This window comes from Balaenoptera physalus (genome assembly GCF_965194825.1).
Source record: "Balaenoptera physalus genome assembly, chromosome: 6".
In the NCBI taxonomy this organism is placed as follows: Eukaryota; Metazoa; Chordata; class Mammalia; order Artiodactyla; family Balaenopteridae; genus Balaenoptera; species Balaenoptera physalus.
Window position 1 is genome coordinate 52,510,688 of NC_138885.1, and position 25,351 is coordinate 52,536,038.

The following is a 25,351-nucleotide window of genomic DNA, read 5'->3' on the forward strand; positions in this document are numbered from 1 at the left end:
GCATTTTACACTTGCCTGTGCTAATAACTAGGAAGTGCCCTGGCAGAAGGCAGCCAGTCTACTCTACCTAATTGACACTCATTTAAATAATGCAGTAACTGAAACATCAAGCCAGAGGTATTCCCTGTGTGCGGAGCTCACCCACACTGTCTGTTCTAAAGGCACCTCCCGGCAGTACTCAGTGGCCTGGCTGGCACCCTGTGCCCTCTGCAACCCCAGAACCAGGCCCGTGTGAACACACTCGCAGCCCGCCTCTGGCTGGGAGCAGCAGGGAGTCCTCGGCACCACCTGGAAGGAGCCAGGGCTGGCTCCGCAGCCAGAGGTACAGGCTTGGAATCCCAGGGGTTCACCGCAGCCAAAACTTCTAAAAGATTTTTCTTGTTCTGGGCGATACTCACGCGCTCACCATCTGGACACCCCTACCCTCACAGCCTAATCCTAAACTGGCAGAGGAAGAGGCAGAGCAAAGAGCATCGAGGACTTTTTAAGACTGTCCACAGTTTGGGATAATCTCGTGCCTCGTAGTAAACGTACCCGCACTGATGTCTTAAGTGGGACTGGAGCAATCTGGGCGCAAGCTACAAACGGCTCTCCGTGCTCTCCCGCCCACCTGCCCAGTCGTGCACTCCAGAATACTCTAAGGCATCTAAACTGATTATCATTCTAAATGGTGAACAAAACCCCATGTTTCCCACTAAAGTCCTTGACAGAAAAGACAAATGAGAAAATGGTCCAAGTCAACCAGCCTGTAGCCGTGATCCCAGGAGTCAGCAAAAGAAACAGGCTGAATCTCTTGTAGGCTCAACTCAAAGCAGCACAAATAACAGGCAGTTATTAGACTACTGCTATAAAAGTCCAATAGCTCAGAACTTTACAGGCTAAAAAAGGAACCCCAAACATCCCTGGACTCTTTCCAACAGCATAAACGATTCATTCATTTGAAATGACAGCTTATATTAGGCTCATAGATATGGGAGTCCTTCCATCAGCTCCTAATCCGAGAGTGCAGTGTGGCACCTCTCCAGAATCTGAAAGCATTTGAGATCTCTGGCATTAAACAAAGGCTTACGGAAGGATTTTGCAATGCCAGGTATCACTGCCAGCAAGCCTGCTCCTAAGACGGAAACACAAAGGTCTGTCCGGAATGCCTAGTGAAGGGCATTTGATGGCCTGGCAAGAAGGCAGGCTATACGCCCAGAAATAAAAGACACCCAAGTACCTAAATGCTCTCATTATAATAAAACATCCACTTAGAGAAACCAAATTTTTTTTTTTTTTTCCTGATCAGAGAAATTGATGCTTGGTAAAGCTGTAAAAGCCAAGAAGCAAATATGTTCCAGGAGTTAAGAGAGAGAATAGAGGCATTTGAATAGGATCACATACAAATTAGAATAATGACAACAAAAAATGACGGTAGGGTTTCCACGATTTTGAACTCATGATGCCTCCACTCCAGATGTGTTCTTCCTCCAGTGTTCCCTCACTGAGCTGACCAGACTCACCCCTACTCAGATGAACAAGCTTGATTCCATGACCCTAAAAAAGGAGATACAGAGAATTCCCTGACAGTCCAGTGGTTAGGACTCGATGCTCTCACTGCCGTGGCCCAGGTTCAATCCCTGGTCAGGGAAGTAAGATCCCTCAAGCTGCGCAAGCTGCCAAAAAAAAAAAAAGAAAAGGGACACACAGTGGTCACCCCGGCCTGCAAAAGCCCTGGTTGACCTGCTTTCTGCCTCTTCAGCTTCCCCTCAGATCCCCTCAGTTCTGGGAAGGGCTCCTCCTGCTTCAGGAGCTCAGGTCTGTTAGGTGTGGAATTCCCTCCACGTGGGATGCCGGCTCCCTCCCTGCCGACGCCCCCATCCACCCAGTGAGTGCCCATCTTCCCCTCAGATCTCACCTCACCCGTTACCTCCTCAGGGAAGCGTTTGTTCACACACCCAAACGTAAAGCAGGAGCCGCCTGTCTGCGCTCACATACGTGTGTCTGCACGGCTGCTGACCGCCCCAGTCTTCCCTGCAGACTGTGAGCCCCGTGAGGGGAGGAACTGAGCCTGCTTTGCTCACGGGGCCTGTTATGCTGCCCACCGCCGCCTCAGCACTTGGCAGGAGGACGAGCCTGATGAGCGTTTGTTTCAGAATGAATTTTCTCTTCACAGACAGGATTTAGAGGTGGGAAGAGACATGATGCTGGTTTTCAGAGAAGACGGAGCCTATAAAGTCTTTAAATGTCAGCAGAGCTCTTCAGGCAAGGCTTAGTCACCGAGGCAGCGTGTCTGTGCAAACCCCTTCTCCCTACAGGAGCTCGCCACAGCGTCACACCTGCTCACCTCCTCGGGCTTACAAGTGTGGAAAATTAGTACTTTCTGTGGTGTGGTAGGTTTTGTGTTTGCTTGTTTGTGTGTTGGAGGAAAGAGGTAAAATGCAAGAGTTCCAAAAACAAGGCATAATTTAATACAGCAATAGAACAGCAAGGCTTTTATGGGAGGTCCTTCCTTGGATGACTGATTTGAGGACTTTTGCCTACTAGGATGTTACGGTGATGAGGACGACCAAAACACAACGAGCGCCTTGGCTTCAGCCAGTTTAGGGAGGTCCTGCAGGACTTGCCTGCTCAGCAGGGAAAAAGAGGCCCCTGGTCTCTGCCGCCCTTTTTCTCCTATCAGTGAAAACAATGGCATTTTCAGCAGGGAGTGAGGAAGAGTGAATTACATCATTTTTCCCTTCTTGCTTTGCTGAAGGTGATAAGGATTCCTAAGTCACCCTGCATTTGAACTGCTGAAGCTGAGACGGGGGGAAAAAAAAAAAAAAGAATTCCATCTGTTTATTTTGTGGCTGGGCTGACTCCTGGTCTCTGAAATAATCCCTGTAAATTAAGCCGATTGCAGCAGCCTCACCTTCTATTTCAAAGCCAAAAACTCAGTCTGTGTTTAAATGACTAACAAGTTAAAGAGCACTGTGGGGTATGACGTAAGACGATGCGGCTCTCTCTCTTCCATGCTTTTTATGACTCCCTGAACATAGCAAAGACGTGGCTTTAACACATGTGCCATGTCTGTGAAGTGACTCCTTCATCAGGGGGGACATAAGGACCCCTTTCTTCATTTTGTCTTCAAACTTCTCGAATCATCGCTTCAGAGAAACAGATGATTATGAGGCCTAATGAAAAGCACCCCACCGCAGCCCACCCCACATAGTACTGACAATTCTTGCATCTGAGTGAAGCTCTATTTGTTGGGAGAGTAACAGAGAGGACCACAGACTGAAGAAGGGGAAGAAAGCTGAGGAAGTATAAACATTTCAGAGAAGTCATTCCTTGTTCAGATTCAGGAGAGCCAGTGATGTGGTACCATCTACAGCATGTCTTAGGCTAGAAGCTCCGATCACAGTGTGGGAAAAGGTGTTCCTGACTCTTTCTGGTTGTCTCCCCCTCCTCCCGGGGTATCTGGGGAGTGCACAGCTGTTCCAGCAAGGGTTTCCTACCTAGGCTCTGCACTGAAAATTCTGGTTTCACAGGACACCCTAAACGAGGGCTCTACACGGGAACGCACAGCAGAGAAGGCCCAGCTCGCACTTCTGTTTCTCCTCCACTGCCCTGCGCGACCTTTTTCTCTGGGAATCAGGGACAGAACCTCCAAGGCTGCCAACCTTTGCTCTGCTTACCCTCCGCCAGCCACCACCACATCCCCACACCCTTTCCGGAAGCTTTCAAATCACAGAGATAAACCCTTCAAAAGATGGGCACGGCTCCAATTTGTTAACAACAGCCTTAGAATGCCAGCCTCTAGGCATCGTGGCACCCAGAGCTCAAGGCGAAAACGTCTAGAATTAGTTAAATTCAGCTAAATTCTTCCTCTCTAGCTCCCTACGCTACCCCATCCCAGAGAAGAGCGCAGAGGGAACAAGGTAATTTCTAGACTATTTTCTTTCCAGCCCAAATGAAGCCAAAGAGATCAAGATATCCAAGGGTGAAAAACTGGGGCAGAGCCCACGCCTCTGATATTGCTGCTTCCCTATCTCCCAATTTCCCAGTCATGTCCCAAGGCCCTAGCGGGTCCAGATCTCCATGAAAGGTCAAAGAAAGAAGGAATCCCATGTCTTCAGTCCCATGAATACACGCCTTGTGCATCTGTATTCCAGCCTTTATAACTTGATCTTTGTCTTGCCTATCTTCTTTACCCCATCAGTCTAATTAATATGGTTCACAAGAATTCATTAACTCCCAAATTCAACACGCTTAAGATTGGCTTCCTCATCCGAGACTAAAGATCCTACAGTCACCATAAGACAGTTGAGTGTAGGTCATTTTGAGCTTATTCTTTTTCACCCCGGAGCCCACAGAAAGGCTCCGGGTGCCTACACTAAAGGTAGAAACAGAAAGACTTTCTTCAGAATGCTGTGAACCAGAACTGGCTTTTTAAACACACATGCCCTCCCCCCACGCCCCAGTCTCTGTGGCACAGCACACCATTCCCAGCTTCCACAATAATCTTGGACCTTGGCAGAAGAAAGGCAGCTAAATCTGAGACGTGTCACGAGGCCACTGGCTGAGGGGCAAGAAATCTAAACACAAAGCGAGGCGAGAGCAACAGGCCAGAGTTTCCACAGACTCCCTTTTGGCTCCTGTGGCTGCAGAGCACTGACGGCCTAAAGATAACCCAAGACTCTAAGAAGGGTCACTTTTAAATAGTAGCTTGAGTACCACCAGTCATTTCAGAAGTATTTCCTTCCAGAGCCTGCTTCCATCCACATCGGCGTGCCAAGCCTGCCCAACGATGGCAAGCCCGCAGCAGAGATGAAAGCCCGGAAGGACGTGGAAAGAGTCCCAAAGGGAAACAGACAGCTTCTAACATGTTGATTCTGTTCTGTGCCCACATTTGGACTGCTGAGAAAGAATGATCTAGCAAAGAGGCACCTTGTAGAAGTGATCTACTGACAGTCACTGGGGATTAGAGAGCAGGTAGAAAATCAAACAAAATAGTTTTAACTCAACGCCTCCCCTCTCCAAAAGTGAGGCAGGGCACACCACGATGGCTACCGTCTAGGAGTGTTTGAGGAAAGCCTTTCCCTCCAAGAGAAAACGTATACCTCTCAGTCTGTTTGTCGGACCCCAGTTTGGCTGAGCACAGAGAACGGTATGGCGTCTTCAGCACATACTGCGCATATGCAAGCACGGTGGCCACCCGCTAACCACAGAAGTGCCCAGTGGAACTGCTCAGAGGAGCCTGCTGCTTTTTCGTTTCCTTTTACGCCAGGGCCGAAGTTCCCAGGATCTTCCTAAGAACCCCTGAGATCCGCTCAGCCCCTCACCTATCCACCCAGGGAGCCCACACTGTCCCAAAAGGCCGTCGGCCAGGGGCTGGTGTACAAGGGACAGGTGTGCAGTGGGCTATTTTCAGTTGCTATCTGCTCAGACGCGAGCTGCACATGCTCAGTAGGCAGGCAAGTTTTGGTTGCCTTTCAAACTCCGGGCAGCCAGGAGACATGCACCTTTCACAGCTGCCCGGGCAACCAGCTGCCCAGTCCTCTTCCCAGGATGGGGGCAATGAAAACAGCGCAACCTGGCCTGCCACCATGCCAGCGAGCAAGCTGCACCTCTCATGTCACTGCCCGGGTTATTCTGAGCTGGGCTTATTGACACTCCATGGCAACACAGGAACAAAGGACCAGCTAGAGGGATTTAAATGTCTTGCAAAAGTTGCTAGGAAAGTCAGCAGCTCAGCCTTCTGTTTTCATAACGGAAATTAGTATTGGATTATTGTCGTTCGCTGCTGCTGTTTTTATTTGTGAGCTACCTGCAACAAAGGTCTTCTCTTGGAACTAAGGGTTTTGTTTTTGTTTTGTTTTTGTTTTGTTGGCCACCATCAAGTTGCTATAGTTGGGATGCCTTTGAAAAGGCAGCATGTGGGCCTGTCTGCCCCGACCCTGCAGGAGGACTAGTTTTTCCCGTCCCTTCACCTCTAATCTTGCTGTAGCCTGCGATCCACTTCTACCACAAAATTCTTTCAAGGCACACAAAGTGCATCTAATTAATCTTTCAATAGCTCTCACTGCCCTCAGGATCGAAGACAAACGCCTCATGCACAAGGCCCTGCCAGGCTCGTAGGGCCTCAAATCTCAACCCCAATGCCTTCTGGAGGCTGCTCTGGCCATGCTGGACCACCCGGGTGGTGACCTGTATCCCCCCACTTCTCTGGGCTTGGCCCTTCCCCTGCCTAAAAAGTCCTTCTCAGTCCTTCCTTTGCTGGTCTAATGCCTGTTCATCCTCCCAAACCCTGCCTGTCCCCAGTCCCAGCCTGGTGTGCCATGAAGGCCCTGCCGGCCAACACCCCTAGTGCTGTGCTGTAACCTTTGTCTCCTCCAACTAGACTGTGACTCTTTGACAGCAAAAACCCCTTCTAGGTATGCCGACATCACCAGTGCCTACCCCGTGCGCTCATGGTAATTTATCAACTGCAAGAATGTAAGATTGTCTTATCACTGATCCTCTTTTCCCAAACTTGGAATAAATTCTTTGAAAGGATGGTGTGCTTTCTTACCCTGTCCCCAGCCCAGATCAGTTCCTGGGTCTCTTATTACCTTTATCTGTATTATGATAATTATTTATTCATTCATTTTTCAGATATTCACTGAGCACCAAATACATGCCAGGCACTGTCTTAGACACTAGAGAGAAAACACCGCCACCAGGTCCTGGCCTCTCTCAGCCTAGGTCTCACTTTGCGTGGCTGACTGCTCATCACCACCCTGTTACTGCTAAGCATGGCCCTGCGGTAGCGGCTCTTGAGAGCTGAGGGAACCCACATACAGAAACACGGTAAAAAGGAAGAAGGCGGCTCACGATGGTGTCTGACTCTGTCTCTCTCCTGAGAAAGGCTTGATTCCTATGCATGGCCAAGAGCCTTCCTTTCAGAAGACACTCTGATTAGCAACACCACTGAATTATCAAAAATTACCCTAACCCTTTGCAAAACTGACAGCGTGAAGCATACGAACTAGGACATAATGTTAAAGATAAACACTGTGTAACTCTGCACGGTGTCCTGCGGCATTACATACATCACAGGAGCCAAAGTTTAAACTGGACTGTTGGGTTTTTTTTCCTTTCTCTATCTATTCCTTATAGCTTTACCGAATGGGTGTGATTTTTTTTTTTCATTTATATTGGCTTAGTGTAAATACCAGAATTCAGAAGGTAAACAAATGCAGCAAATAATAAATAAAAGAGGCTACTCCCTGCTCCAAATCACCGTTTGAATAAAAAATATAAGCAGATGGGGGCTTCCCTGGTGGCGCAGTGGTTGAGAATCTGCCTGCTAATGCAGGGGACGCGGGTTCGAGCCCTGGTCTGGGAAGATCCCACATGCCGCGGAGCAACTAGGCCCGTGAGCCACAACTACTGAGCCTGCGCGTCTGGAGCCTGTGCTCCGCAACAAGAGAGGCCGCGACAGTGAGAGGCCCGCGCACCGCAATGAAGAGTGGCCCCCGCTCGCCACAACTAGAGAAAGCCCTCGCACAGAAACGAAGACCCAACACAGCCAAAAATAAATTAATTAATTAATTAATTTTAAAATATATATATATATATAAGCAGAGGTTTTTGTTCTTGCTTTAAGGTGAATTTCACCACCCCCTTCCAAGAGGAATTTCTCATTCTGCCTCCTATTCCTTCTCTCCTTCCCACATGCCCCCAATATACATATCCTCAGGAAGTCCATGTTCCCCTCTAACCCATAACAAAGAATTAGATGCAGCATTACCGTGGATCTAGGAAACACCCAGCTCTGCAGAGCTCAGATTCAGCTGATTAGAATCAGGCAGCAGCTGTTCCAGTGTTATGACCACGGCTGAGAAGGCACATATGTAAACTTCCCTCTTCCTGTCAAATCACTGGCTTGCAGAGAGAGGATGGTCAGGCTACATGAAGTCGCAAAAATAAATATATAAATAAATAAATAAACTTCCCTCTTCCTGTCAAATCACTGGCTTGCAGAGAGAGGATGGTCAGGCTACATGAAGTCGCAAAAATAAATATATAAATAAATAAATAAATTTTTAAAAGGTCTGGGCCAGCTTTGCTGGAGACTATCTGGGTTAGCTGTCAGAGCTTTCACCTGAGGGCAGCCAGGACTTCCCAGCAGCGAGCTCTTGGGAGCAGACTGGAGGTGTCTTTCTTAAACTGTGGGTTATGACCCATTTGTGGGTAGCGAAATTGATTTACTGGTTCAAGACAAGGTTTCTTTCTTTCTTTCTAAATGAAATAAAACTGAATAGAATAAAAAAGAGAAGAAGCAGGAGCACATTAGCATAGTAAGAGTAATCACTCTTTCATGAAATTTTCTTTTCAGATGCATGCGGGTCATACTCCAAAATGTTTCTAAATGTAGATGCACTGGGTCTAACTCTAAAATGTTTCTTACTGTGAGTCACAGTGAAAATTTTGAAGGCTGCCCTGCCCTGTGTCTTACACTATCTTGGAATCGACATGAGTTCTGAGTAATTATGACTATTTCATATAACCATTATCTATGGAAGCTTGCCTGAGGTCATGCTGGGCTACAGAGGGAAGTTCTGGAGGACAGTTGGTAATGTTTGGGAATTACAAATTAATTTTTAAAATTTTTTATTGAAGTATAGTTGATTTACAATGTTGTGTTAGTTTCTGGTATCCAGCAAAGTGATTCAGTTATACATACATTATATTCTTTTTCATATTCTTTTTCCATTATGGTTTATTATAGGATATTGAATATATTTCCCTGTGCTATACAGTAGAACCTTGTTGTTTATCTATTTTATATATAGTAGTTTGTATCTGCTAATCCCACACTCCTAATTTATCCCTCCCTCACCCCCTTTTCCCCTTTGGTACCATAAGTTTGTTTTCTACGTCTTGAGTCTACAAATTAATTTTTAAATGTTTTGTTTTCCTTGGTGTTTACTTTTCAAGAGCAAAAGTAGCACACATGCCATCCCTACAAATCTCCTGCTTCGCCAGTTTTTCCATAAAGAGGAGATGGCATCCACCCTCTCCCCCTTGAGACCGATCTTTATAAAACAGAAGCTTAGAAGCTATTGCACTGCCCACTCACTGTTGACCACAAGGAAACCATTTAATGAGCTAGGGCCTTGGATTTGTTTTCCCATCCGTTCAATATTTGACTCTGATTGAATTTTTAGAGTCCTCTCCACACCCTACCACTAACTCCTCTCATATAAATGCATTGAATATGAACATTTTATAATGTTCACTGGGAAAAAAAAAATTGGATGTGGCTTTAGTTTGACTACCCACAGCTGAAACAAACATTCCCCAGAAAGGAAAAGCTGAAAGGAAGCTTTGTCACAGCTCACCTTGCATCAATAATATACTCATTCTGTTAGGTGAGAAAATGTGACAATAAAGAAGCAGTATCTTAAAAGTGTACAGCTTCACCTGATATTTACATTTTAGGTCCTCATAGTGGCCAAGAGCTCAGTACATCTCATCTCTCTCCCCAACAAATCTCTCACATGATGATGTGTCAATGAAAAAGATTTGATTCTGAACAAAAGGGATAAATTATAGTAATGAGAAATGAGAGCAACAAATTTAATACTGAGACATTTCTCTTACATTCATTCACCCCTTCACGAACTTCCTGAATTCTCAATAATGAGAAATTCAAAGAAAGGCTTATTCTATTCTTCACCCCCAGTGGCAAAGAGGGGCACCTTTGTGGGCCCTAACAAAAAGTCTATTGAAGTGATCTCCTTCCTTCTCTCATTGGGTAATTGGGCTGGAAAGTCTGAGTAGTGATGGCTTTGGAAATACTAAAATCAAGTCAACCCACAAAATAATTTAGTACTTAGCAATCTTCTCTCTTCTCTAAGACAGGCCAAAATCTCTTGCAACGAAACTCTGCAAAAGTCCAGCCTTCCTTGCTGCAATAAAATCTAACTATGGCTTGCAAATTTAATAAAATGTGGGTCATCTTAGCTTTGAAATATTTTTGAAGAAGCAGTATTCCACTTTAAGTTATTTGTGTCATGGTCGTCCCTGCAAATGCTCACAGGGACAAAGGTAAAACCAAACAAGCAGGTTCTGGAACAAAAATGGACTTCTCCCGGGTGGCATAATAGCAGTATTAGAGCATGATTAGTCTTATTAATGGGAAGGAAAAGGAAGGATATACGGGTAATTAGGGCTCAAGTGCTCTTCTCTGTGAGAGCAAATAAAAACCTTCCTGCAGCTGGAGTTGTATATATAATGAACATGAAAAATGAATATTGGTATGAGAGAGAAATAAAAAACACAAACCCAGGTAAAAGGGATTCATCATTTGCTACTGGAAGCTCTCACCTCAGCCTCTCAAACGGACTGGATTGAGCTGGATTCTAGATGTACCAGATGTAATATGAATGTGGATGTAGCTAATTTAGGGTACCAAAAAATACAAAATTCTGAAGAAGACCGATAATGACTGAAACTCTTGAATACCAATCCTCAAAGTATAACACACCTTTTGTTGGCTGTATAATCTTAAGCAAGAGTTTAAACCAGTTCAAAAGCACATCCCCACTAACCTATCTCATTAGGGTAATGATGAGGATTATGGGAAATAACGAACATAAAACAGCCCAACATTGGGCACATATTAACCACTCAATAAAGATTACCTATAAATCATCAAAGAGATAGTTCTAGTAAGCAGTATTTTCCAAACTTACTGGGTCTTTTTGGCCCCAGAGCATTTAGAATTCCACAGCAATTGAGAAATGTTCTAAAGTACACTCATACTAGTCAAACTCTGCCAAAAGTACTCTTTGGGACTTCTTATTTGACATGTTAACACTGTATCTAATCAATATTTAAAAGACATCTGGGAGTAATTGGGGAGACAAAGGGAAAGAAGCTTTCTGGTTTTTTGTTTGTTTTTGATAGACTAAGAGGAGTACAATACCCAACAAAATATATTAGAACAAAATCTCTATGACTTTCTTATTTATGCACCAAGAATGCCATTAGCGCCATTGAAGCCCAATTAATAAGGTGCCATAGCTGCTCTGCAAACATGAAACCTGGGTCTGTTTCCTTTTAAACTTGGTAGTCTAGGGCTTCCCTGGTGGCGCAGTGGTTAAGAACCCATCGGCCAATGCAGGGGACACAGGTTCGAGCCCTGGTCCAGGAAGATCCCACATGCCGCGGAGCAACTAAGCCCGTGCGCCACAACTACTGAGCCTGAGCTCTAGAGCCCACGTGCCACAACTACTGAAGCCCGTGCACCTAGAGCCCGTGCTCTGCAACAAGAGAAGCCACCACAATGAGAAGCCTGTGCACCACAAGGAAGAGTAGCCCCTGCTCGCCGCAACTAGAGAAAGCCCGTGCGCAGCAATGAAGACCCAACGCAGCCAAAATAATAAATAAATAAATTAAAACAAAAAAACAAACAAAAAACTTGGTAGTCTAAAGCCCTGCACTAGACAATCTATGAGGCTAATATAAAGTTTTTAGTTATTTTCCCTATTATTTACCTCTTTTGGTTAAGTATTTTGTACTCGACATTTGCTTTATGACTAATGTTGAGTATATTACAATTAGTTCTCAGTGGTTTTTTTAAAAAAATTTTTTCTAGTAAATATGCAAAAACAAAGAGTCTTTTCACAGAATATGCTATTGATAGTTAACTAGGAGTTGAGTCATTGAGGGAAGACAAGACTAAGGCCACTGCTATTACGACCAGAGTACTCTAGGTTGTAGCACTCACTGGATATTGTTTTTAAAAAAAAAAAAAAAGCTATCACAACGAAAGGATGATGTGTTCTTTTCCATATCTGTAAACATCCTAGTGCTGGTGTTATATTCAATAGCAAAACCTTAGTGGCATCCATTTCCATTTCAGCCAGACTAACTTGTTTCATTACAGATCTTCACTCTGGCATTAAGAGGTCATTTGCTGGATCCTTTGGGCAGCTTAAGAGCTTAAAGCAGGAAAAAACAACCAATGGCTGGGTTGCTAACATTGTTCCATAAATGCCCTTTTCACCTCCTCTTTCCCCATTCTTTCTCCACTTCTCCTTCTCTATTCATATTACATTTCCACCTCAATTTCTCTTCCACTCTTTTTTTTCTATCGTGCCCACACCAAGAGTCCACCAGGACAGCACAGGATACCTGAAGGATTGTCCGACCACACAGAACTGCTACCGTACCTAGGGAAGCACACAGAATTTGGAGGGACTTCATTTCACAGCATTCTTTATTTATTTATTTTTTTACTGATCATATTATGTAGCAACTGAAAAGAGGAAAAATCCTAGCAACTTGCCTATTACGCCTCCAGACATTGTCAAGTGTCCCTTGGGGGATAAAATTAACCCCTCAGATGAGAACTACTATTAACCCACCAAATATTCCCAGCCCATTTCTTCTTAGTAATTCTTTCAACCTAGGACCCAACCTCTCTTCTGGTTAAACACCTCCTACTCCTTTAAACTTGCCACGCAGGATCCTTATTTCATATCTTTTTGGCACTAATTAAAATGATTGCAATATTATTGGACTGTATCAAACAACACTGCTTAGAGAAGAATATAGACTATGGATACCTAAAGTGGTTGACGATAGCGTTTTTTAATAGAAACTTAATGTAAGCTGCTTTATATAATTGTAAATTTTCATAGTAGTAAAAAGGAACAGATAAAATTCACATTTTTTATTGTCTTCAAAACCCAGTGTGTACTTTACACTTAAAGCATATCTCGGCTTGTATCAGCTGCACTTTGAGTGCTCAATATGTGGCTAGTGGCTCCCTGACTATAATACATGTCAATGAACATGGGAAGGAGGGAGGAACAGATCAAAAATTATACACCTAATATATAACAAAACAGATTTCTAGTATATCAAGCACTGATTTTTCCACAGTGTTGGCTACATTAACTTATATTATATGCCTCCTTGGAAACTTATCAAGTGTATAAAACTGATCACTGTACCCCCAAGAGCCTGTAAGAGGGGGATTAGTCTTACTGGCCCATCTGATCACAACAAGGCTGAGAGTCACACCGTAAGCACCACTCCTCATGGAGCAACCCTTATAAAATAAAGTGCAAACTGCTCAATGCACAGTAAAATAAGAGTTTGTTTACACATCTAGAAAGATTTACACCAACATGCTAAAAGCAATTACATGTAAGTGCAGGGAATTATAGGCAATTTTTATTTTCTTTTTCTCTTGATTATCTCTTGTGGACTCCACAGAGGCAGTGCCATCCCTAAGTAGCTTTTTGCAAATGGGGAGAAGGGAGGACAGTGAGACTGAGTTAGGCCCTAAAATGCCTGTGTGATCCCACACAACTAAGAGTTACCCTGTGCCCCTTCAGGTTCTCACTGGCCCACCCACTAAGCATTCATTTACACGAAAACCTCTGTATAATTAATTGAACCTAATACCTAACTCTTTTATACATAAAAATACAAAGTATGTCTTATACTGTCTTAATGTATATGAAATTTTCTCAAAATATAACCACTGTGTAAATCAAGGGACAAACAGTTCTCTGTTTTGTTGGGATTCTACCAAAATTTGTTTACCAAGTCAGAAAATTCAAGCACTGCAGGCAAGATCACTTGTGATAATTAAGTCACCGATACAATACACTAGTACCAATATGTTTTCTGTTTTCTAAGACATCAAAGATTATTGTGTGTGTGTGTGTGTGTGTGTGTGTGTGTGTGTAGAGGTATATATTTTTATACAAACATTTGTTACTTCATTACATCTTCTAGTGTACTCATGCCCAACTACACTAGATTATATTACATTTGTCTATACATACTATTTTAATTATATGACATATTTAATTACATATTATTTTCAGAGAATTTTCTCTTCATTTCAGATAGCGAATTATATTGAATTTTTAAAATTTATAAGAAAGGTATGGTGTGTATAAGTTGCACTCCAAGAAAATCAAGGGACATTATCAAATATGTATAAAAAGGGGATGTTCACATGCAAAAAAAAAAAAGAAATCTAGACACAGACCTTATACCCTTCATAAAAATTATTCAATTAACAGATCACAGAACTAAATGTACAACACAACACTATAAAACTCCTATTAGGTAACATAGGAGAAAACCTAGATTACCTCACTGAGTATGGCAGTAACTTTTTAGAGGCATGATCCATGAAAAAAATAATTAATAAGCTGGACTCCATGAAAATTAAAACTTCTGCTCTGTGAAAGATAATGTCAAAAGAATGATAAGACAAACCACAGACTGGGAGAAAATATATGCAAAAGACATATCTGATAAAGGACTGTTATCCAAAATATACCAAGGACTCTGAAAACTCAACAATAAGAAAACAAACAGCCCAAATAAAAAATGGGCCAAAGACCTTAAAGACACCTCAATAAAGATATACAGATGGCAAATAAGCACATGAAAAGATGCTCCACATCATACATCATCAGGGAAATGCAAATTAAAACAATGAGACACCACCACATACCTATAAGGACGGCCAAAATCCAGAACACTGATAACACCACATGCTGGTGAGGATGTGGAACGCTAGGAACTCTCATGCATTGCTAGTGGGAATGCAAAACGGAACAGCCGCTTTGGAAGACAGCTTAGCAGTTTCTAACAGAACTAAACATACTCTACCATACAATCCAGCAATCACAATCCTTGGTGTTTACCCAAAGGAGTTGAAAACTTTTATCTACACAAAAACCTGCACATGGATGTTTATAGCAGCTTTATTCATAATTACCAAAACTTGGAAGCAATCAAGATGGCCTTCAGTAGGTGAATGGATAAATAAACTGTGGTACATCCAGACAATGAAACATTACTCAGCACTAAAAAGAAATGAACTATTAAGCCATGAAGAGACACGAAGGAACCTTAAATGCAAAATACTAAGTGAAAGAAGCCAATACGAAAAGGCTATATACTGTATGAATCCAACTACATGACATTCTGGAAAAGGTAAAACTATGGAGGCGGTAAAAGAATCAGTGGTTGGCAGGGGTTGCAGAGGTGGAGAGAGAGGAATAGGTGGAGCTCAGAGGACTTTTAGGGCAGTGAAATACTCTGTATGATACTATAATGATGGATACATGTCATTATACATTTGTCCAAACCCACAGGATGCACACCACCAAGAGTGAACCCTGATGTAAATTACGGACTGGGGTGATTATGATGTGTCAATGTAGGTTCATCAATTATAACAAATGTACCACTTTGGTGGGGGGGGATGTTGATAATGGGGGAGGCTATACATGTGTCGGGGCAGGGGGTATATGAGAAATCTCTGTATCTTCCTCTCAATTTTGCTGTGAACCTAAAAAACAGCTTTAAAAAAATAAAGTCTTAAAAATGGGGGGAGGGGAGGATTGCTAAGTCTGATAGGATTAAGAACAAACTAGTTTACAGTAAGCCAAACAATACACAGTATACTCATCCTACCCCGAACAGTCGTGAGCCACTTACCTTCCATACTAGGGGAAGGGAAAGCAATCATCATTAGCACGGGAAGAATCATCACTCCATCTACCATCGTACAACTGTGGAGGGAAAAATAGAGATATCAGTAAAACAAAAAAATTTAACTGTAGGATGACAAATTAAATTAAGCATACCATCTTCAAACTGCTGTTCAAGGCCTTTCTTACAAATCCCCCTCACATATGTTGCCTTATTTCTTAGTACATTTAAACATATACCCTTTACATGGATCTAAATAAATCATCTTAAAGAGTTAATCAGATTTACCTCCTACCGGTGGCCACTCTGAGGCAACTTTCTCTGAGTCTACCCACTTACAAAGAACTCAAAAGGGACATGAAAAATTCTCAGCTATAAGGCCAGGCCAAGTTCCTAAAGGACTTTCGGTTTGAATTTTATTTTATGCCACTGAATGCAAAATTGGCACCGAGTTAAAAACTCTAAGAAGCACGAATAGACTGTTCTAACACGATGTTAAAGATTAAGTGACTGAATAATCCAAACCAAATTACTATGTTTGAGCCTTCCTTTAAAAGGATTAGAGGTGAAGCAACCTACATCATCATACAGCCCCAAAAAAGAAAAAAAATAAAACAAAACACAAAACTGTAACTTATCCCTCATCTATGGCAAAGCAATGTATTCTTACATTAACCTCAAATTTAACAAAGCATAGACACAATCAAGATATGAAGAAATCATATAAAATCTTAATATATGAAACTATAACAGAGAGAAAATAAGATACTTGATATAAATTTTAAGTTGATATTGCCCTAAAACTACACTGGTAGAAGCTCAATGTTCTGAGTCAAGGGGTTACAACAAAGAACTTTTCCATCTGAATAATTCCTATAAAATTTTGGAAATATGATGACAGTTTGGCTACAATAATTCTTTATTACAAAGAATAATTTTAAAAAATTAAACCTTGAACTAGTTGCAATTTTCTGGATGGTAAAACAAAGAGAAAACGGGTAAAGTTCTTTAGTGAATAGGTTCATGTGCTATCTTACTCTTAGAGCTTCAAAGAAAAGAGCAAAAGCCCACTGCTATCTAAGCTGTTTGGAATGGACACCTTCTGACTCATCTTCTTAAAATCAGTTTTTTGGTTAGTAGTCTGACTGTTCATTCCCTGCACCTCTATTCTATCTTACCATCCCTCACTTCAATTTGTCCACAACTATATTTCAGACTAACCCTTCTCTAACAGCAAGGTGAGGGAAGGGGGTAAAGGAGAGTTTAATGGACCTTCCTTTTACATTTTTAAAAGCACATGGAACTTGAGTGACTCCCTTTTTCCTGTTGCTGTTGTTATTATTACTATTATTTCCATGTTCACATAGATCTTTTCTAGAGCAAGCCCTTGTTTGATATAAATGCAAATGCCTCACTTCACCCTGGAACCCTCCTAAGCAGATACTGACCCCTGCATCACCATCTCATCTCTGTGCCTTTGAACAGAAACGCACTGTTGGTTCCCTCTACCCCAGATGCCTTGAGCCTCCCCCTCCACCTCTCTCCTACCCAACTCCCTCTTCCTGTCATTCACGATCTAGCTCAAAAGGCAGATGCTTGGTGCAACACCTCTCCATCAGCAGTGATTTCAACCCCCCAGCACTGGTCTAACACCACTCCAAATCAATCATTTGTCTATGTCAATCTCCAGCACTAGCCTACTTGCCCCTAAAAGGGGTGCACACATCCAAGGGCCACACAAGACAATGCATTAAATTATGGGATGAAAATACTAAAACTTGTATCTTATAAAAACTGATTTAATCTAATAGAGTGATAAATAACTTGATCCTTTATTTGGTCTCTGTCTCAGCCCCTTATGACAGTCTACTACAAGAGGTATCTTGCAGAAGAAGTGGGAGTTACACAATGTGAAAGAGTGGACATTGTTTGCTTATAGAATACAGCCATGTGCTATACTCTTGAGGGTTTATTGAAGTGGAATTACAGGTTGTAATGGCTAGATATAATGAAATGAGCCCTCCCCAAATTGCAAGTGTTCTAAATCCATTAAAGAAACTACAGATTGAATGTTATTAATGAAAGTACCAGAGAAGAGTAAGAAAATGGTGAAACTGATAATGGCTATTCCTAGTGGTTCTTTGTTAATCAGTTTAAAGAAAAGCAATTAACATTCAGTTCACTGTGACATGAAGCAGGCTCACCAAATTCAGAATTTAAAAATACATTAAAAACTGATTTGCAACCAGTATCATAAACAATAAACATTATCCTGAGTAGCTTGAGATTTTCGTCAATAATGCAATGTCATTACCGTTAGCCATACCTCAAATATTTCATCTTAAATCTTTTTAAAATTTCTATTTTATGTATGTCTGATAACACATAGTTTAACTGTATATAAAACTTATAAGCAACATACATATTGAGGGTACACACTCAAAAAACTTTTTAACTGATGGGATATATCATTAAAAGCCTTTGAAAAGTATTGAACTATATCTCAGTCTTATCTTTGAATTCCCAGTCGGTCCTTCCTTCCTTCCTTCCTTCCTTCCCTCCCTCCTTCCTTCCTTCCTTCCTTCCTCCCTCCCTCCCTCCCTCCCTCCCTTCCCTCAACAACTATTGAGAGCCTGCTATGTACTAGAAATTAGAAACTTAGAATGATAAAGATATACAAACATGGTCCTTACTATTACAGAACTTACACAATCTATCTATGGTGGTAGTCAAATAATCATCCAAAAGACTGCACAATTAAAAACTGAATTAAGTGTTATGAAGAAACATGGTTAAATAAGACTGCTAACAAAACACTTTAAGATTTTTTGGAGGGTGGAGGAGCTTCCCTGGGTAGATTATATATAAACAGGAACCAGAAAGGTGAGTAGGAGGTACTACAAAAAGGATAAGAGTATGTGAGCTCGTGTGTGTGTGTGTGTGTGTGTGTGTGTGTGTGTGTGTGTGTGTGTGTGTGTGTGTGTGTGTGTGTGTGTGCACGCGTGCGTTTGTGCTGGGCTGGAGAGCACTCTGTGGTGGAGACAGGAGGGCATTTAAGGAAAAAGGCACAGCTTCTCGGCTTCTACAGGGGTCCTGTGGCCAGGGGAAGCTTGGTGTTTCCTGAGGACTTAAGGCATATTTCACATGTGAAAAAAACACCAGGCTAGGACATAGAGAGCCTAGAGAGAGGAGTTATAAGGAGAGAAAACCCAAGAAGGCTGGAGAGGTAGCCCCTGGCCAGAACCTGGGTAAAACATGGTAAGCCCTAGTAAGCCCCCTACTCACCTCCCTACATTCGCTGTTGTCAAGGCCCCTCTCCACCCCGTTCTCCCAGGCACACCAACTAGCCAGCTCCCTGCCTATCTCTGGACCTCTGTATATATGAAGTTCCCAGTGATTGAGCCCTTCTTTCAGGACCCAACCTGGCAAATTCCTATTCAACCTTCAAGCCTCAACTTAAATGTCACTTCCTTCTAGAAGCTTGCCTAAACCCTCATATGCCCTCATTACACTCTCATATACCACTTTGTTAATTTTTATTTATAGCACTTATCATAATTAATAATTACATATTCACGTTTGAGTGTGTGCTTTTGAACATATGTCTCCCTCACTAGACTGTAAACTTCATGGTAGTAAAATCTATAGTCTATTTTGTTCATCACTACTAGAGCCAAGTAGGTGCACATTTAATACTCGTTGAATTCAAATTCTCCCTGAACTAATCGGCTCAATTTAACTTTAATTTCCAAAGAATTAGAAGTTACCCGCCCCCCTACCGCCCGTAACACAAAAGCACATACACACCTGCAAAGGAATAGCAGGATTAAGACATTTATCATCTCTGTTAACTTTAATCTCTAGAATCTAGTTCAGGTAATAATAAAAATCAGCAGTTAACAAGTTTCAAGCTTCGAAATCAAGAATTCTTTCACTATTTTAAAAAATAATTCTAAAAGACAATCACCATTGACAATTTTTCCTGTCACAAAGCCAACAAAAGCCCATGCCCCTGAACACCTTTTAATTGATTATTATTGTGCAAGCAAAATTAAAACAATAATTTAGGCTCCCAAATGGAAAACAGGGGGAAAAAATGGAGATATAAATTCAGGCTTCCAAACTAATCTGCTGTTTATAGATAGATAGCTCAAAATCTGCCAAATATCTTTGGGAAAAAGTGTCAGCAGCATTTACTGGTTGCCATTCTGTTCAGTGTCTGGAGTGTCTCTGCTGACCAGTTAATTCAGCTATTAAAAATGGTACTTTCAAAAGGAAAGGGAAAACAAATGTAGAAAGGAGAATGTTCTGGAATAAATTTCCTGATCATATTTTACATATAAAGAACATCAATATGCTGAAGTCCCAACTTGAAGCCCCAAGGATCTATTTTGAATTTTTAAATGTACTAAAAAGGAAACATTGTCTTTAGAAGTAATTTTCAACTCCCTTGCACTCAAGTATTTTTGGCTAAGGAGTTTCAGATGTGGGCTGGCCAAAAAGATGAACTGGGTAGTGGGAAAAGAGAGTGGCAATAATTCAATAGTTCAGGGATGCTTTACTCCAGTAGTTTTTAAAATTTTTGGTCTCAGAATCTCTTTATACTCTTGAAAATTATTGAGGACTCTAAGGAACTTGTCTATGTAAGTTATTTCTACCAATATTTACTCTATTAGAAATTAAAATGGAGAATGTTTTAAATACTGTATTTGTTGTGAAATAACAATAAACATATTACCCTATTTTTTCTAAATTAAAAAAAGAACTGTATTTTCCCCCACAAAAAGGTGTAATGAGGAAAGTGGCATCACTTTGCATTTTTGCAAATCTCTATAATGTCTGACTTAGTAGAAGGCAACTGGATTCTCATATATGACTCTGCATTCAATCTGGAACGACATGTTGTATCAGCTGAAGAAAGGAGAATCCAACTTCGTACATGAAGACATATATGTGACTGGAAGAAGGACCTTGTGGAACCCCTGAGAAAGTCCTGGAAACTCCAGAGGATCTCAGACCATGCTTGGAGAAGCACTGCCTTACTCGTAAATGATCAGTCCTTCTACCATACCAGGTAACCAGATGGTACCAGATATTTTAGGCTGAGCATTGGCTCGATACCTGACAAAAATGTTACAGCTCCACAGGTTTAAAAATCTCTTTAAACTCTCTAACATCAAGGAAGTCAACAATAAGTCTAGTGGTCAAGGGAGAAGGCATCAGATATCTATTTCATGTAGGAATAATACTTTATGTGCACAACGAAGTATTTTTTAAATGAGACATAAAACTGTGATCAGAAGGTACTCCAGCGTCCATCTCCTTTAGGTCCAACCAAATCCTTTTGCAATATTCTAAGGCCAAAATCCCTGACTGCAAAAACTCATAGGCTACTGAGGGTTACAGAATATTATCTGAAGCGTTTGGAGTACAAATTTTTGCCCCAGTATATACCACCTCCTTTCTGTTCTTGGATAAGGCCCTCTAGCCCTGGTAACTGATGTTAATATTTCAGACACAAGGCAAAGAGCTATGCAGAAAAAGGTTAGGGACCTCGGGTCTTAACTAAGGTACCCTCTTTAAATCAGTGCCATCTTTTACAGTGTCTCAGGACTACTCACTTGGGAGATAGAACAGTCCCATGATATTGTACTCCAAACAGGCATACCACCAGGGCAAAACAGAGCTGCTTTCCAAATCCTATGGTACTTTTCAAACTCCATTTATAGATCAGACTGACATCCAGTTAGGGAGCTGGCGTTTAGCTCAATTTTTAACACATGTGGGCTTGAGACCAAGTTTGGCACTTCTTTTGCTCATCACAGTTTTACAGCTGGATAAAGCCACAGATATACCGCAATACATCCCCCCAAAAATCACAAAGCATTTTGATGTCAGTCACAGAATAACCAGGAGTATAATGCACTTCTATATTCAACCTTTAGGACTCATATTAAGCAATCTAGTTGATAATCTACTATAAGAATAAAAGATATTTCTAAAACCTGAACTTAGGAACAGCAAACAACTTGTTATCCGTATGCTGAGGATGAAAGCAAAGCTGTAAGATGGACCCTGAGATTCTCTCCCATCAGAAAACTCTACAAAATGTTCATTTGTCTGGCCTGGTGGCCTAGACTCATTTGGTTTGTCCATTTGTTCAACACATAATCTACTGAGCACCTACTCGTTCAATAGGGACCTTCTTGATACTCTGCTCAGTTCAACTTCTAACACTCTCCAAGTTAGAAAGAATCTTGAAAGATGGATTGTACATTCACCCACCCCTATTTTGAATGACTTTTTCACCATCCACGTGAAGTCGCTCACCCACCGTTGGTGAGGGCTATCACAAGTGTTCCATGACAGTTTTTTTCTTTATGTCTCTTTTATATGGCCTATGCTATGCCTTCCATAAGAAAAAAAAATCTTTCTCTTTAATATAAAAGGTAGAGGCAAAGCAGAAAAGAAGTAGAGTGATTCTGCTTTCCCTTAGTTATCGGTCAACAGCACATCATTATTACAGTAACAGTAGTGCCACTTACTTAAGCAGCCAGGCACTGTGCTTAGGGATCCTATATATTATCTCTTTCAACCTCTCCCCAAAACACTCTGAAATAAATACTCATATTAATCCCAGTTTACAGATAAGAAAATGGGTAGGTAGAAGTACCTTGCTCAAGCACACAAAGTCAAACCCAAAGCCATGTGACCAGAGTTCAGGTCCTAATTACCAAACGCTCACAACCTTCATTAAACCAGCCAGCCATAGTTTAGCTTCCTAAACTATGGAACTAACCATAGTCTTCCTTAACATTTTATCCAAGCTTCAACACGTGCGCTTTACCCATCTTGATTTTCCTCTCAGAAAACAATCTTTACTCATGGTTATTTGGGCCACCTTTCAATCATGCCCTCTTTCCATTTCTCTAAGCTCAAAATTAATTTCATACACCCTGTAACCTCAGATTATCTCCCCTGCCCCTGGGGGAAAAAAAAAAACAAGCCACGTTGCTAGTACACAAGTGGTTGCTACCTCCTCCCTCCCATCCCCATTCTTCGGTTCTCTTGTGACGCATCATAAAATAAAAACAGAAATTAGCGTTAAGTCGGGCACATTTGGGGGGCAAATTAGATCCAGCAAGACAGACTCTAAACATACAATCTTGAGGGAAGGTATACTTACAACCACCACCTCCAAGGGGGACAAAAATCAGCCATTATGTGACAATAGTTATGTCTCTTCTATGCTCAACAAGCAGAGAGACAACCCAAGGACAGCTTGCTCCAAACTACCTGGGCCTTTGGAAAGGGTGGAGAGAGACATGGGCTGTCAGTTATAGCTGCAAAGAAAGGCTAAACCAAAGCATCATACCATATAAGTTAAGTCAGGGTCTTTTTCTCCAGTTCACAAATGACCTGTGAAATATTTTTAACACCCCACTCTGTCTCAACTGGCAATGTGCAAGTTGCCAGGGCTTGGTTTTATATAGACTTCACTGCTGCGGGAGGGTTTCTGGTGGGGTGTTACTTTCAGAATATTAGCATGTAATTTGATCTTTCAAGATAGATGAATACAAATAGCTTCTTGGACAAGTCCTATAGAACTGAAATCCAGCCCCTGGATCAGTTCATCCTGTAGTTAGAGGAAATAATTACAGATTATTTCAGGAAAGAAAGGGTTTTGACTGAAAGAGTTACACTACAAACATTCCAGCTGTGACAGATGGACCCAAGATTTGGTTTGGAAAGGCCAGGAAAAGAATAATATAATCTGGTTTAAAAAAAAAAAAAGGCAAGGGTAGGTACATGAGGCTTAAGTGAATGAAAATAAGTAAAAGGATAAGCTACCATGTAAGAACCAAAGAAACCCCAGTAGACTTATTTTAATTGTATACAGGACGAAACTGACTTTGCTACACCCCTACCAAATATAAAGATAATAGCTTAGCTAAGCTTCTGAGATTCCAATGTTTTGATCACCCACGGCATGCCTTACTGGTATCTCAAGTCTCGGTTTTATTTTGATGCGCTTGACTACACGGAAACTGTCCCTCGTTTTCCACCTCATTCCCTCTGTATCAAATAGCCACGGCTCTCCGCTTTGTTTCAACTGATAGGACCCATCATCTCCCAGCTGTTTTGTTCTATTCTCTTAGGCAGCTCAGGGCTCCTCTCCCTCCAGTTTACAAACTGGGACTTTCTTTTTTTTTTTTTTTTTTTTTTTTTTTTAACCTACTGGTAGAAAGGAGCCTGTTATTCCCCCTACCCTCACCCCCAACTCCACTCCACCAGTGAAACTCTTAGATGAGTAACTGTGAAGTCCATCTAAAATCCCACCTCCTCCCAAAGCCCTCAGTTAGATGCCTTCTCGGCCCTCTGCTGCATTTCTCACTGCCTGCAGTTTCCCCTTTAGCCTAAGAGTGCAGACCCTACCTATCCCTCCTGTTACCAGACAAATGGTGTCTCAGGCACTGCCATCTGACACAACTGTCCCAATTCTAAGGCTAATGTGACTAACGCGTTAATAATTTGAAGGGTGGGGGGGAAATTAAATAGAAAAGACGTCAGCACCAAGGAGGTATACTTCCCTCTCTCTCTTTTTAAAAGGGGAGGCACTAGAGCAGATTTCTGTGGAGGTGAGAAAAACCACCCTTTATACACCAGCCTGACCAGAGCCCTTCTCATCCGTACCCCACACACACTCAAGCCCCTTCCTGCCTCAGACCTCCCCACGCTCACCCTATAGTGCCCTGCCGTCTTCACAGCACTTAACGCTGCGTGACACCTGTCACGGAGAGTGAGGTTTAAGGAATTTTTTACAGGCTGGCAAGGAAATGACTGGGGGAGAGGGCTGGTCCTCATCCTCAATGTAATACAGCTGCAACCAGGTATTGGAGATAAATTAAAAGATATCATTTGTAACCTGGATTTCAGTTTTCAAGGGTGTCATCCAAGAGAAGCAGCCAAACAAAGAGACGGCTGGCAGACTCTGGGTATACCAGACAACTCCCTGGTGGACAATATCCCATTTGGATAGGACTGCTTGGATCTCTAGTTGCAGACACCAGCTGATCTGCCCAGAGCCATCCCCAGTGACCTCTGAGACAGCTTCTGTAGCTGGAAAATACATCTCCTAGGAGTCAGGAATTGACATATTATCTCCCCCCACTCTGCCCCCCACTAGTCTCCTAACAGTTATTGACGCTATTTGGAAAGCCATGCTTCCATGCCTATTAATAACCTTCAGAAAGAACCCTGAGGAAGTGTCAAGAGAAAAATAGATCTGGCTGATGGAAGCCAAAGACTCAATCAGAGGTTACAATTAGCAATTAATAGATTTGAAGAAAAAGAAAGTTGTAACATTTTCTGTATCATACATTATCTGTTCAGGAAGCTTAAAACAAAATATTTAGCCAATGAATTCAAGGAATGCTGAGTCAAGAACACCAGATTTCACAGAAAGAAACTCTTTTAAAGACTGCTTATCTATTTAAATAAACCAGCTACTAAGTTTATCCCCACATCAACAGTTCCAGAGAATTTAGCCCGGCTGATATCATTAAACCCTTATAGTTATTTACATCGTTATAAAGTTTCTTCAGGTGACACCTTAAATAGCAACCAAATCAATCTATTCTAAAATAACTGAACAACTAATTAACATTCATCTTTAAAAAGACTTTTCTTAGTGGTCTTTCTCCTCTCCCCTCCCTCAGTTAGAATGTGATTAACGGAATTCTCTCACAACTTCGCTTGAAATATGCTTTTGCCCCTGGAGCAGCTAAAGCAGAATCAGATAATTGTGGTATGACTCAACAAATGCACAGCTGTTCATTTAAATATATCCATCAAAAGTATAAAT

At 41.8% G+C, this 25,351-nt stretch overlaps 1 protein-coding gene across 2 annotated transcripts in view; it reads right to left on the reverse strand.

Annotated features, from left to right (window-relative positions):
* ACVR1 (activin A receptor type 1) overlaps positions 1 to 25,351 on the reverse strand; it is a 125,394-nt gene that overhangs the window by 40,606 nt on the left and 59,437 nt on the right. For both annotated transcript variants that reach the window (XM_082465074.1, XM_082465075.1), the window contains one exon: positions 15,493 to 15,566. In XM_082465074.1, the coding sequence (XP_082321200.1) occupies positions 15,493 to 15,559 (67 nt within the window). In that variant the 5' untranslated portion in view covers positions 15,560 to 15,566. The remainder of the gene's footprint in view (positions 1 to 15,492; positions 15,567 to 25,351) is intronic.